At 43.0% G+C, this 15,240-nt stretch overlaps 1 protein-coding gene across 5 annotated transcripts in view; it reads right to left on the minus strand.

Moving 5' to 3' along the window:
* The window catches only part of LOC109911635 (liprin-beta-2), a 231,286-nt gene that overhangs the window by 140,641 nt on the left and 75,405 nt on the right, over positions 1-15,240 (minus strand). For all 5 annotated transcript variants that reach the window (XM_048607121.1, XM_048607120.1, XM_048607119.1 and 2 more), the window contains exon 2: positions 12,568-12,677. In XM_048607121.1, coding sequence (XP_048463078.1) covers positions 12,568-12,631 — 64 coding nt within the window. In that variant the 5' untranslated portion in view covers positions 12,632-12,677. The remainder of the gene's footprint in view (positions 1-12,567; positions 12,678-15,240) is intronic.

Raw genomic sequence — 15,240 nt, forward strand, 5'->3', positions numbered from 1 at the left:
CATATTCTTAAATGCCGCCCTCTGGTTTTAACTTCTTCCATAAGGGGCAATAGCCTCTTCACATCTACCCTGTCAATTTCTGTAAGAATTGAACATTTCAATAAGGTCACTTATCATTCCTCTAAATTCCAACAAGTATGGGCCCAAACCACCAAATATCGCTTCATAACACAATCCCTCCACAGCTGCTATCAGCTTAGTGAACCTTCTTTGGGCTGCCTCCAATGCTACTAATTTTTCCTTCGACAAGGGGGCCCTAAACTGTTGTCAGTATTCCAGCAGTGGTCTGACTAACGCCTTGTCTAGTTTTCGCAAACATTCTATACATTTATATTCCCTTTCCTTTGTCATAAAGGCCAACATTCCAATTGCCTTCTCTATTACCCGCTGAACTTGAATGCTAGCTTTTTTGATTCACGGACGAAGAGACCCAAATCTACATTCTATAGCTTCCTACAGTCTTTTGCCATTAAAAGAAATCCAGTTCTTTTTGCCGAATAGCATAACCTCATTTCCCCACAGTACATTTCATCTATCAAGTTTCTGCCAACTTGCTTAATCTGTCTATGTCCCTCTGCAAACTATTATCCTCCTACTTGCCTTTCTGCCTCCATGTCATCTTCAAATTTGGCTCCAGTACATTCACTTTCCTCATCCAAGTCTTTAATACCACTAATATGAAATCTTAAATTTGGGTCCCCCTCTAGCTCTCAACACCATCAATTAATGGGAGCAACTTATATTTGCCAATCTTATCTACACTTGTCATAATCTTGTATTAAAAGGCATGTACATCTCTCCAAAACTCTTACTCTAATGCCAGCTATTTCAATCTAACCTTGCAGCTGAAAGTCATCACCCCTGGTTGATCATCAAATGTGTCATAGAAATGCAAGCTTTGCTTTCACTACCAAATTACCAAAGCTGCAACTATTGAGTATGCCCACTTGGTGTCACACTTGTGCATCAAAGTGTGATATGGGGAGCTTCCTGCCTGTGAGCTGTCTGGAATTAGATTACTAAAACATAGGTCTCATGTGATTGTTAACACGTACCCATTTCAAAACAGACAGAGGCCACCCAGCAGACCTACTGTGAACCAGTCAGATGGCAGACGAACACCATCAATAATTCATTTATCTTCTGATGCCAAAACTCCTGACCTTCATAATCGAGAGCTTACAGGCCATAATTAAAACTAAATGCCATTTGGTTCAGCACTGAACTACTTTGAGTTTGCAATAGCACGGCCATTCCATATTTCATTCTAATGTCTCCCAAACATGTAGCATTGTGAAGTTGAACATAACAAAATAGTAACCAAGTGTAGAATCTTAGAGCACACCAGAAGGTCATTTGGCTCATTGTCCATCGCCCACTCAGGTCCATGCCCCATCTCCATCCCTCTAGCCCCAAAAATGTTTCCACTGCATTTTTTTTCTAATTCCTTTTTTGAAAGTTACTATTGAAACTGCTTCCACTGCAATTTAGATCACAACCCTCATACAAAGACATTTTTCCTTCATTTCCCCTCTTTTCTTTTGCTAGTTGCTTCAATCTGTGTCTCGAGTGTGACTGGAAACAATTTCTCTTTCTTACTCTTGTAAAAACGCTTCATTGTTTTCAACACCTCAATTAAGTGTCCTCTTAAACGTTCCCTGCTCCAAGCAGAATAATCCCAGTTTGTCTACTCTCTCCACGTAATTCAAGTCCCTCAACCTTGGAATTATTCTGGTAAATGCCCAATGCATACTCTCCAAAACCTTGACACTCCTTCTAAAGTTTAATGCCCAGAACTGGATACGATACTCAAACTAAAGCTAAATGAAAGATTCAAACATGTTTAGAATAATGAACTTATTTCTGTACTTTATTCACAAAGCCAAGTTTCAGTGCATGATTTTCTTTTTAAAAAAAGTGTCATCTTGTCATCAATATTAATAACGATACAACATCTAATTTTAAATTACCGACTTTTGAACAAAATATCTTCTTTCAGAATCAGGTAGTCTGTGCTATAAATGAGATCATTCAGCTGATCATGTTGGTGCTAGCTCCACAAACATACTACTACAACTACAACTACAACTACACCCTCAGCAGGTCTGGCAGCATCTGTAAAGAAAAAAAAAAATCAGAGTTAACGTTTCAGATCTGGTAGCCCTTCCTCAGTTCTGCTTGGAGCAGTTCTGAGGAAGGGTCACCGGACCCGAAGCGTTAACTCTGATTTTTTTTTTCCTTCACAGATGCTGCCAGACCTGCCGAGCTTTTCCAGCAACTTCTGTTTTTGCTCCTGATTTACAGCATCCGCAGTTCTTTCAGTTTATATTTCACAACAAGTCCCACTGCTTCTGTTCTCCAGAGTTCCATGTTAAATATTAATCAAATGTTCCACCAATCTAACTTTCCAGTCATTTCTGTCACAATTGCTCCCAGTGGCAATGCAAACCATGCTCAAACATTTTCTTCGTTAACATTCTGTGAATCGCCTCAGGATTGATTGATTGATTGATTGATTTATGGTCACGTGTATTGAAGTACAGTGAAAAGCTCTGTTTACGCGTGGTATAGCCAGATCATAGTAAACAAGGATGTACAGATCAAAAATACAGACAGAAGCATACGGGCTACATTGCACAGAGTGTGGGATAGGTGAGATCGCCGTTAGCAAGATCAGCCTTACTTGAAGCTAGAGAGTCCATTCATCAGTCCAATAATGGCCAGGAAGAAGCAGTTCCTGAACCTGCTTGTACATGTGTTCAGGCTTCTGTACCTTCTGCCTTACTGAAGAGATTGTAGGAGATTACTGGAGTGCGATGGGTCTATGATGATGTTGGCAGCCTTTTCACAGCAGTGAGACACGTAAATAGAGTTCATGGATGGTAGGTCGGCTTCCGTGATGGTCTGGGCTGTACACACCACCTTCTGTAGTTTCTTATGATCCTGGGCAGAGCAGTTGCCATACCAGGTCTCTATGCAACCGGACAGTATACTTTCAATGGTGCATCTGGAGGAGTTGGTGAAGGTCCTTATGGACATGCCAAATTTCCTGAGCCACCAGAGGAAGAACAGGCGTTGTTGTGCCTTCTTGACCATTGCATCCACGTGGCAAGTCCAGTACAAGTTGTTGGTTATCATCACTCTGAGGAACTTGACGCTCTCCACCCTCACAACCTCTGTTCTGTTGATGTAGATGGAGCCATGTTCTCCTTTCTTTTTAAAGTCAATGATCAGTTCTTTAGTTTTGCTGACATTGAGAGAGAGGTTGTTCTCATTGCACCATGTCACCAAGCCCTCTATCTCCCTTATGATTTTGACTCATTGTTGTTAGATAGCTGTCCCACTAGTGGTGTCATCTGCAAACTTGTAGGTGACGTTCATTCAGAATTTGGCAACACAGTCATGGGTGTACTGGGAGTGCAGTAGGGGGCTGACGACACATCCTTGGGGGGCTCCAGTGTTGAGTGTTATTGTGGAGGAGATGCAGTTACCTATCCTCAGTGATTGTGGCCTGTGGTCAGAAAGCTGAGGATCCAGTTGCACAGGGCGGAGCTGAGACCAAGGTCATGGAGTTTTTGAGATCAGTCTGGAGGTGATAACGGAGTTGTTGTAAAGGAACAGGAGTCTAATGTCGGTGTTCTTGTTGGCCACGTGTTCCAGGATGAGTGCAGGGCTAGGAAAATGGCATCTGCTGTGGACCTGTTACGTCGGTAGACAAACTGTAGAAAATCGAAGCTAACTGGGAGACTGGAGTCAATGTGGGTCATGACCAGCCTCTCGAAGCACCTCATGATTATTGAGGTCAGAGCATCTGGGCAGTGGTCATTAAGGCACATTGCATGTGTTTTGTTAGGTACGGGGTTGATGGTGATCTTCTTCAAGCTGGTGGGGACTTTGGTTTGTAGGAGGGAGAGGTTGAAGGTGTTGGTGAATACCTCTGCCAGTTGGTCCACACAGGATCTGAATGCTCGGCCAGGGACACTGTCCAGACCCACCGCTTTCCTTGGGTCGACTCCCAGGAAGATTGATCTGATGTCTGCAGCGGTGACTGAGGAAACAGGTGTGTTTGGGATGTTGGGGCAGGTGTCACCGCACTGCTGGTATTCTGCTCAAACCGAGCATAGAAAACATAGAGCGCGTCAAGGAGGGATGTCTCTCTGTCTGCTATCTTACACTGTTTCATTTTGTATCCCGTAATGTTGTTTAGGCCTTGCCATAGGCGGTGGGAGAGGGTTTGGTAGGTGTGGGCCTCCAATTTGGTCCGGTCCTGCCTCTTGGCATCCCTGATGGCTTTGCGGACGTCATCTCTGGATTTTCTGTATTGGTCTGGGTCATCCAACTTGAATGCTGCACGTCTAGTCTTCAGGAGGGAGTGGATTTCCTGGTTCATCCAAGGTTTATGGTTGGGGAACACTTGGATTGACTTCTTTGATACGCGGTCCTCCGCACATTTGCTAATGAAGTCTGTGATGGTGGTAGTGTCCTTGACTAGCTTTTCCGCTGAGAGCTTGAACATGGTCCAGTCCACCGAGTCCAAGCAGTCCCAAAGACGGTCTTCCACAGCCTCAGAGCAGCCTTGTACTTCCTTTTGTCAAGAACCCTCCCATTTCAGCTTCTGCTTGTAGGCTGGGAGGAGGAACACAGCGCTTTCATCTGATTTTCGAAAGTGTGGGCGGGGGATGGAGCGGTGGACGTCTTTGATGGTGGTGTAGCAGTGGTCCAGAATGTTCAGTCCCCTGGTGGGGCAGGAAATGTGTTGGTGGTACTTTGGCAGCACTCTCTTGAGGTTGACTTGGTTGAAGATTCCAGCCACAATGAATAGGGCCTTGGGGAACTTTGTCTCTACAGAGCTTGTGGCGGTGTAAGTCACATCTAGGGCATTCTTCACATCCACATGGGGTGGTATTTAGCCCGCACTCAGGACAGCGGAGGTGAACTCTCACAGTAGGTAGTAGGGATGGCATTTTACTGTAAGGTATTCTATGTCCAGGGAGCAATGGTTTTCTAGGGTCACTACGTCAAGCACCAGTAAGTGTTCATTAGGAAGTATATCCAATCGCCCTTCACCTTACCCGAGGACACTATGTGGTCCGTGTGCAGTATGGATATTTATTGTGAAACTGTAAGGGGAGGTGGCATGTAGTTGTCATGGCAACTCCAATCTCCTCTGGAGCACATGGCTCAAAACCTACCAAGGTAGATAGCAAAATCAGTATTTGATAAAATTTGCAAATTAAAAATCTCCACTGATTGTTGTTGAAGTGCATTCAATGCCCCTTGAGGGGAAAAAGTCTGCTGTCCTCACCTCTTACACATGACTGCAGATCCTCTAAAGCATGATTAACCGCCTCCTGCAATGGCCTTGTAAGCCACATGGCAGTTGGGAATGGACAACAAATACTGACCTTGACAGCCACACCCACCTCCCACACAAAAGTTTAAAAAAGGCACGATGAGTACAGCAACTCCACGAAGAGATCTCCCCCAAACTTCCTTGTCACTTTATTAACAGTTTTAAATTTGCAGAACCCTCAACACTGAGCAGGACAGCCTCAAAATCTCCATTTCTCCAGCCTTTTATCTCTGTGTCTTTGCCACACCAGTATTGACCCCTCAGTTAATGTAGGCACCAGATGCTAGAATCTCTCTAACCCCTCTCCTATAGGACCTTTCCATTAAGCCCGTTTTTGTGCCCCATATGTAAGGAAGGATGAGCTGGGCGTGGTGGGGTCCAGAAGAGGTTTATAAGAATGATCCAAGGGACGAAGAGCTTGTTGTACGAGGAGCAGTTGAGGATTCTGGATCTGTATTCCGATGGGATTTAGAAGGATGGGGGTCGGGGGGGAGGTGCGGTGGTGTGCAGAATTGCACTGAAAACTGAGAGGCCTGGATACAGCGGATGTAGAGAAGATGTTTCCACTCACAAGAGAGACTAGGACTTGAGGGCACAGCCTCAGAATGAAGGGGCAGCCCTTTAAGAAGCAAAATGAGGAGGAATTTCTTTCAGCTGAGGATGGTGAATTTGTGGAACTCATGGCCTCCACAGCCCTCTGTGGCAAAGTCATTGAGTGTATTTAAGACAGAGATAGATAGGTTCGTGATTACTAAGGGGATCAAGGGCTACAGGGAGAAGGCAGGGGAATAGCATCGAGAAACAATTGCCATAAATCAATGGTGGAGCAGACTTGATGGGTCGAATGGCCTAATTCTGCTCCTTTATCTTATGTTCTTATTTCTTTGACCAACCTTTTGATTTCCACACAAAAATATTTCCCTCTTTACATCATCATGCATTTTCATTTAATTTTGGGTCTCAAATCTCTTACAGATTTAGGCTTGTTTTCTGCAAGAGTTTGGTTATCAATAGAAGATTGTTGTTGCTGTTTCTAGTCAGCGCCACTAGCACTTTCAGTGTTGGGCAGAGGGGGAAAGAAAGTCTTGTGACAACGTCGAGAGCTCACAGCACAGGGGTAGTCCTGCTTACGCTGCTGTGATTTATTGAGTTTTTCAGAAAACAGGGTGCTTTGCAATACAGGACCTAATCTATCTCCGTTTAATAGTCCAGTCAGTCCTCCCAAAAACACAGCCTCAGGTCATTAGGTTACTTTTATCTGTATCACCCTCCCTTCTATTTTAATGGAGTTGAGTGTCAATTCTTAGCCACCCTCCCCATCCCCAGCCTACCATCCATCATCATTAGAACGCAGTTTTGCACATGTTGAAAGGAATTGTTGGAATGTAGAATGCTTCAGCACCATCACCAGATCCTAACTGACCTACGTGAAAGGAATCTTAACAATGCCTTCTGTCTAAGATTACAAGGTTTACAAGCCTGGTGTGGAAATGAAAGGTTGCAAAACTCTTGTTTAATTGAGTCACATGAGAAATGGACTCTCCAGGAGCACTGCCCCAAACCTTAAATCCCATTCTAAAAGGGAAAGGCCCAAGGCACATGTTTTGTGGCTCTCAATGTTTTGTCACTGATCTTATTGCTTATTCTGTCTACTGCTTGTTTGATGTTGTTGCATCTTATATTGCAAGTAGAGTCATAGAATCCCTAGAGTGTAAAAAGAGGCCACTCAACCAGTCAAGGCTGCATCAACCCTCTCTGAAAAACATCCCACCCAGACCCAACCCTCCCTACCCTATCCCTGGAACCCTGCATTTCCCATGGCTAATCCACCTAGCCTGCACATCCCTAGGCACTACAGATGACTTTGGCATGGTCAATCCACTTAATCTGCACACCTCTGGACTGAGAGGAAACCGGAGCACCCGGCAGAAACCCATGCAGACACAAAGGAGAATATACAAACTCCACACAGACATTCAGCCAAGGCTGGAATTGAACCTGGCTCACTGGCGCTGTGAGGCAGCAGTGCTAACACAGCCACCAACGTATGTTGGGTAAATTCAGGATGCAAGAACTGAAGCACTGATTAAAAAACAATTTTCCTGATTGAACTAGTGGTGGATGGGTTTTCATTGTGGCTGCAGGGTTTACCATCTACAAGCAAATCAGCAACACTCCTTAGAAAGCGCCCTCTAAATGCCACACTCTACCACCCAGAAAAAAAAAGGGCAGCAAGTGTAGGGAACACCACATTCTCCAAGTTCCAAGGTTCCCTGTCCTAACCTTTCTTCAATCTTGTAAACATTTTTGCACCTTATCTTCTTCACCTTTGCCATGACTTGCAGTGATCCAAGTAGACACACTCCTAAAATCTCTGTCCTTTACTCTATTTGGACCTTTATCTTGAAGCAGTAGGTAGCCTCATTATTTTTCCCACCAAAATACAAAACGTCAATCTTCCATCTGCAAATTCACTTCAGAATGACTGTGCCTGTCACAGGTCTCTCACATCGTGAATCCATCATATCAAGCACTCCATCTGGGGAGATAGAGCCCCAATCTGGCAAGATCCCAACACTACAGCTTCCAAAAGTAACTGCTAGGACAGCAATCTGGAGCACAGCTTCCTATTGAAAGGCTTCTTTTGTAACCTTGGTACTTCACTCAGTAACACACACACACACACAGTCTATTCTGACCTAAACTGACCCCAATTGGTTTTGAAAGAAAAGAACAAGAATATACAGAAATGAAACTCAACGTTAGTCATCAGTCACAAAATCTAGAACGAATAACCTTGTACAATAATATAGAATGTTGTTTCAATTTGCAGATTGTAAGCCAGAAGCAAAAACAGGAACTCTTTGAACCAGAAGTACCCTCCAGTTCATAAGTTTGCCTTGGATGAGTATTAGCTAATGGAGTAGACAAACTCTCCCTTTGTTATCCCACCATGTGTGATCAGCTAGGATGATACTGTACTTTCATGTCTGGAAGTGAGAGTGCAATGTCATCCATAATGATATCAGAGGTCACTTAGAAGGGAGTCCTTACATGAACTTCAAGAGAGATCGATGTAATACAGAGGCGTACATGGTTTAGAAATAGGCACTCAACTAGATTCTCCAAAACATACAGCTAAGATTCTCTAATCTTTACTGGTTAGACCTCAAACGTGAATAGAATCTACCTTAACCTTTACAACAAATACTAGAACTGCAAGTTTGTACCCATCAAAAAAGACTGAACATGCAGAAAGCCTTTCATCTAAAAGAAAGCAGATTTAGCAGTGACATAATAAATGTCTTCAACTATTGAGGAGATTTGATAGGGGTTGACAACTTATTAAAAGTCCTTTTACCCTACATGTGTAATATTAGAAGTAAAAATGACACTAATCCACAGAGAGGAGATATTAGAACAGACAACAAAAAGCTTGATCAAAAAGACAGGTTTTAAGGAGAAGCTTAAAGGATCAATATGAAACACAGATGGCAAGGTTCTGCAAAGGCATTCTAAGAGTTTAGGTAAACGAGAGCATGGCCTCCAATGGAGGATATTTATAACTGTGTGGTGCTCTGGGACCACAATCAAAAAGAGAGAAGTACAGAAATCTCAGAGGATTATGGAGCTGGAGAAGGTTACAGAGGTTCAGTGGGGTGAGGCTATGGAGGAATTTGAAAATGAGGATGATAACGTTAAAGTCAGGACACTGTTCAACTGGGAGTAAAACATAGGTCAGCAAACTCAAGGGGTGATAGGGAATAGGACTTGACACAAGGCAAAACATGGTCAAGGCCCCAGATGATCTCAGTTTTACATAGACAGAAAATACTTCCACTTGAAGGCGAGAACCAGAACTAGGGCAATAAGTGTAATTCATTCACCAACACATTCATTAGGGAACTCAGGGAAAACTTCTGGTAAAAACGTGGAACTCGCTGCCACACAAGCTACATAGAATTTGATTGTATCTTAGATATACTGTTATTTAACTTCTCCAAAATCAACTGATTAGGGGAGAAGAGAAAATTTACTGTGGAGTGTATATAGAAGTGTTATCATTGGTCTTTGAGGTCCGTTGTGCATTACCTCTGGAGGCTCTGGCTACTTTACTACAATAAAAATTCAAGTATGTTGGTACTTAATCTGTAAAGTTATGCAAGCAGAGCTTCAAACAACTCCTAACCAACAATCCAACAATATGCATGGTATATATCCCAGAAGACAAAATCAAGATATATTTTGTGAAAGGAAAAATACAACCAGGTTGGGGATCATAGAGAGACAGTGAGAGCGTGCATGCGAGAGAAGCAAAAACAAGTATTTTACAACAGAATAGATTATTGCCTTCCTAATCATTGATACAGCTGCCCCTAAAATCAGAAAATGCATACTATAATTCAGAAGATTAATTGGCCTGTATCGCAGCCATGACATAGCTACCCAGTTAGTCCCGCTATGTCCCATCCCATGGGGTGGCATGGTGGCTCAGTGGTTAGCATTGCTGCCTCACAGCGCCAGGAGCCTGGGTTCAGTTTGCACATTCTCCCTGTGTCTGCATGGGTTCCCTCCGGATGCTCCGGTTTCCTCCCACAGTCCAAAAGATGTGCAGGCTAGATGGATTGTCCATGCTAAATTGCCCATAGTGTTCAGGGATGTGTAGCTTAGGTGGGTTATAGGGGGATGGGTCTGGGTGGGATGCTCCAAGGGTCAGTGTGGACTTGTTGGACCGAAGGGTCTGTTTCCACACTGTAGGGATTCTATGAAATGAAATCCCAAACTTTTCTTTTCCCTATGAAATGTCACTCAATTCCCTTTTTAATGTTACGATTGAATCTGCTTCAACTGTCCATTAAGGTAGTGCATCCAGACCTGAACTCCTCCCTGCATAAAAACTCAGCTCCAACCCAGTTCTTCAACTTTAATCGTGCATTCACTGATTACTGATCCTCCTGACAGTGAGGCCAGTTTTGCCCAATCTACTACAATATATGCTTAAATGAGGGCAGGGGAAGGTTACCAAAGGAACCAGTCCTTTTTAAGCATTTTCTTCCCAAAAGTAATTTAATTCCTTTGAATTATATAGTGTGTTCTGCCAAGACCAATGAAATATTCATCAACATAAATCTGTGAGATGCCACAGTTAAAGACAATATTTTCCAACATCTTCTCTGAAGAACAACCCAGCAAATACATTGATATAGTCTCAGGGACTCCCATTACCACCTCCCCCGCCATCTGCTTCTAAGATACCAGATCCCACTGCTCAAAATAAAAGATATGTAGAAAATATTTAAAGAACTACTACATTAATGAGGCAAACACTAAAATTATATCACTCCAAGAAGCCCAGTTTCTTAATATACATTATTAAAGGGAGTCGCAGCACTTTTTAGAATGGCCATGCCATCAACATTTTCAGTCATTCTGCACAAATGGACAGGTATTGCCATGGTTTCAGGGGTCACACTACGCCCATGAGCTGACCTTCTATACATACCATATTCATAGGCTTTGGAAACAAACATATGCCAGTGCAAACATGACCTATTCTGGAGATTAGTTTCACAAGCCTCCAGGAAATCTGCACTCCTCTAATTTTAAATCATTTGCAGACCCTCCACTTCTGTTTGTTCTATTATTGGCAGTTGCGCCTTCAGCCATCCATGCCTCGAGTTCTGGAATTTTCTCCCTAAACCCTCCTGCCTCTCCATTGTCCCTTTATCTCTTAGACCAAACAGCCCTCGTGTAGGAATATTTCAAACAACAACTTGCATTTATATAGCACCTTTAATGTACCCAAACATGCTGTGCTACTTCATGGGTGTGTTCTCCTTTGCGCCAACCCTACCCCAAATACTGACTGAGCCACATAAGGACTTATTAGTGCAGGTGGCCAACATTTGTGCCTTAAAGAGGACAGAAAAGTAGACAGATTTATTAATGAGATGTTCACAAACCAAGGCCATTTTATCTTCTGGTCAACTGAAGCAATCCTATTGTAATATTCCAAAAGGAATGATTTGGATATGAACATAGGAGGTATGGTTAGCAAATTTGCAGATGACACTAAAATTGGAGGTATAGTGGACCGCAGAGGAGGTTACCTCAGAGTACAATGGGATCTTGATCAGATGGGACAATGGGCCGAGGAGTGGCAGATGGAGTTTAATTTAGATAAATATGAGGTGCTGCTTTTTAGAAAGATAAATCAGAGCAAGACTTTTACACTTAATGGTAAGGGCCTGGGGAGTGTTGCTGAACGAAGACCTTGCAGTGCAGGTTCATACTTCCTTGAAAGTGGAATTACAGGTGGACAGGATAGTGAAGGTGGCGTTTGGTATCCTTGCATTTATTGGTCAGTGCATTGAATACAGGAACTGGGAAGTCATGTTTTGGCTGTTCAGGACATTGGTTAAGCCACTATTAGAATACTGCATGCAATTCTAGTCTCTCTGCTATAGGAAGGATGTTGTGAAATTTGAAGGGGTTCAGAAAAGATTTACAAGGATGTTGCCAGGGTTGTAGGCTTCAACCTATAGGAAGAGGCTGTATAGACTGGGGCTATTTTCCCTGGACTATCGAAAGCTGAGGGGTAACCTTATAGAGGTTTATAAAATGAGGGACATGGTCTTTATAGACAATTGACAAGGACTTTACCCCAGCATGGGGGAGTCCTAAACTACAGGACAAAGGTTAAGGGAAGAGGGGAAAGCTTTAAAATGGACCCAAGGGTCAACTTTTTCAAGAAGGGGGTGGTATGTGTATGGAATGAGCTGCCAGAGGAAGTGGTTGAAGCCAGTACAATTACGACATTTAAAAGGCATATGGATGGCTTTATGAAAAGGAAAGGTTTAGAGGAATACAAGCCAAATGCTGGCTAATGGGACTAGATTTTTAGGGTATCTAGTCGGCATGGATGAATTGGACCGAAGGGTCTGTTTCTGTGCTGTATATCTCTATAACTCTATGAATACAATTCACCTAGTTAGCATTATCTCCTACCACTAGATACTGTTTTCTTTTTAAATATTAATAGTCATTAACTTGTATTTTTGTGGGAACTCATTAAAGACAAACTGGTGGCCATATTTCTTATATTACAACATTATTGCAAAGTATTTAACTGGGTGAAAGACAATCTATGCTGAAGTTGTGAAAGATGCTACAGGAATACAAACATTATCATCTTCCATGAATTAGGAGCTTACCTGCTATAATATCATCCATTTGCTCCAAGGCAGCTTCAAGCATGTGACTGGCATCTGAAGCCATATTGATGAACGACAGCTTTTATTTAAATTAGCTCCAAAAGATTAATCTGTGAATAAAATGAAGGCAAAGCAGAGTTGAAGTTTTAACATTGTATATATCAGAATTATCGAACACACTTGCAGTAGTAAAATGTCACACAGCATTTCACAGGAGTTACCAAACAAAGCTGGAGATATCAAGATCAAGGTGCCCAAAAGCTTATTCAAAGAAATAGATTTTAAGGAGCATTTGCAAGGAGTGAGAAGGTGGACAGGTTTACTGAGGGAATTCCATAGGCTATGGCAGCTGAAGGCATGGTCACCAACGGTGGACTGAATAAAATCAGAGATTGTCAAGTGTCAAGAATTGAAGGAATGCAGAGATCTCTGATGGTTGTACGGTTGGAAGAAGTAATGAAGTAAGGACAGGTGAAACCATGGAAGGATTTGAAGACAAGGATGGAAATATAAAATCTGGGTGCTGCTTTACTGGGAACATGTAGGTCAGTGAGCACAAGGCTGATGGAGGAATAGGACTTGGTTTGAGCTCAGAACCAGCTGCAGTGTTTGGATGAGTTAAAGCTTGTGGACGATAGAAGAGGAGGGCATTGGAATAGTGAAACCTCAAGGTACAGATGAGAGTTTCAGTGATGATCTGAGCGGTAGAACTGGGCAATAATACAGAGATAGAGAGAGATAGATGGTCGGTCTTCACAATGATGCGGAAGCTCACCTCAAGATTACCAAATGCATGGTTCAACCATAGTTGGTTGACGAGGAGAGGATGCGACAGAGAGTAGGGTCAAGACAGCTGCTTTGGTCTTTGTGGTATTTAGATGATGGAAACTTCCACTCACTCACTCAGTACCAGATGTCAGGCAAGCACTCTAAAATTGGAGACAGTGAAGGGATTGAGAGAGTCGATAGCTGTTGTGAGTGTACCTTGGTTTTTCAGAGCATTCAATTCCTTGGACAGTGTGCATACAGTGTTGTGATTATTATTAGTCATTTATATAAATGACAGATGACTGTGTGGGGGCATTAGATTAGTAAGTTTCTAGATGGTCGGGTTATTAACAGTGAGGTTGAGTACTTTGGGGGATGGTCAAATGGGCAGATAAATGGCAGGATGGCATTTAACCCTGAAAAAGACATGAGGTGATACACTTTGGAAGGTGTAACTTGACAAGAAAGTATTCAATAAATGGCATGAGACCAGAAAGTTCTGTGGAACAAAAGGGACCTTGGTGAGTTTGTCCATAGATCTCTGAAGGTGAAAGGGTATGTTGGTAGGTGGTGTGAATGGCATATGGGACACTCGTCCTTATCTATCGTGGCATAGGTTACAAAAGCAGGGAAGTCACGTTGGAGTTTAAAAACTTTGGGTGAGACCACAGCTAGAGCACTGTGTGCAGTTCTGGTCACTACATTACAGGAAGGATGTGATTGCACTGGAGCAGGAGCAGGGGAGATTCACCTCAGGATACTACCTGGGATGGAAAATGTAAGTTATGAGGAATGGTTGGATAGGCTTAAGTTGTTTCTGTTGGAACAGAATGAGGGGCAATCTAATTGAGGTGTACAAGTCTATGAAGGGCATAGACAGAGTGGATAGGGGAGCAGCTGTTCCCCTCAGTTCAAGGGTCAGTCAAGAGGGAACACAGGTTCAAGAAGAGTGGCAGGAGGTTTGGGGGGCGGAAAATGTGAGGAAAAACCTTTTTACCCAGAGGGTGGTGATGGTCTGGAATGCACTGCCTGGGGAGGGTGGTTGAGGCGAGCTGCCTCATATCCTTTAAAAAAGTACCTTGGATGAGCACTTGGCATGCCATTACATTCAAGGCTATGGGCCAAGTGCTGGGAAATGGGATTTAGGTTGAAGGTCAGGTGTTTCTCATGTGGCAGTGCAGACTCGATGGGCCAAAGGACCTCTTCTGCACTGTATGATTCTGCCTGCCAGTTAATTTGTTGTGGGACTGCAAGCTACACATGGAAGTCAGCTGGTTTGCTGAAATGTCTGCTTCATTACTTGTAATCGGCTTCACTGTTTGTAAGTAGAAAAATCTACAAGGTTAATCAATCCCTGATGAGTGACTGATTATTAGACCATTATCAATGACATTGACCATATGACCAAAAATAACCTAGCATTGTGGGTCAATCCAAAGCAGGAAGACTGCAGCGGTTCAAGAAGGCAGCTCACCACCACCTTCTCAGGGGCAGCCAGCAACACCCACATCCCACAAATGAATAGAGAAAAGAAATATATGAACACCTGGATTAGGGGAGAAGTAGGCCATTTGGCCCCTTGAGTCTGCTCCACCATTCAGTAAGATCATGTCTGATTGGTTTGTGTTTTGAATTGTCCATTTATCTGCAATTCCCAGTCCCATGTACCCCAATCAAATATTCAATTCCCTTACCCAGCGAGAACATAAATATCCACACACCTTAAAAACACAAAATGACCATGATTCCACTGCCACATCAGACAGATTTATAAAGTCGCATGGCCGTCAAAAGAAAAGCAATTCTCAATTTTTAAAACAGTACCTCCTCGTTCTAGACTCACGCAGGAGTGTGCACATCAAGACCGTTCAAGACCGTTCAAGACCGTTCAAGACCGTTCAAGAC

Source organism: Rhincodon typus, chromosome 17 (assembly GCF_021869965.1).
Source record: "Rhincodon typus isolate 14 chromosome 17, sRhiTyp1.1, whole genome shotgun sequence".
Classification (NCBI taxonomy): domain Eukaryota; kingdom Metazoa; phylum Chordata; class Chondrichthyes; order Orectolobiformes; family Rhincodontidae; genus Rhincodon; species Rhincodon typus.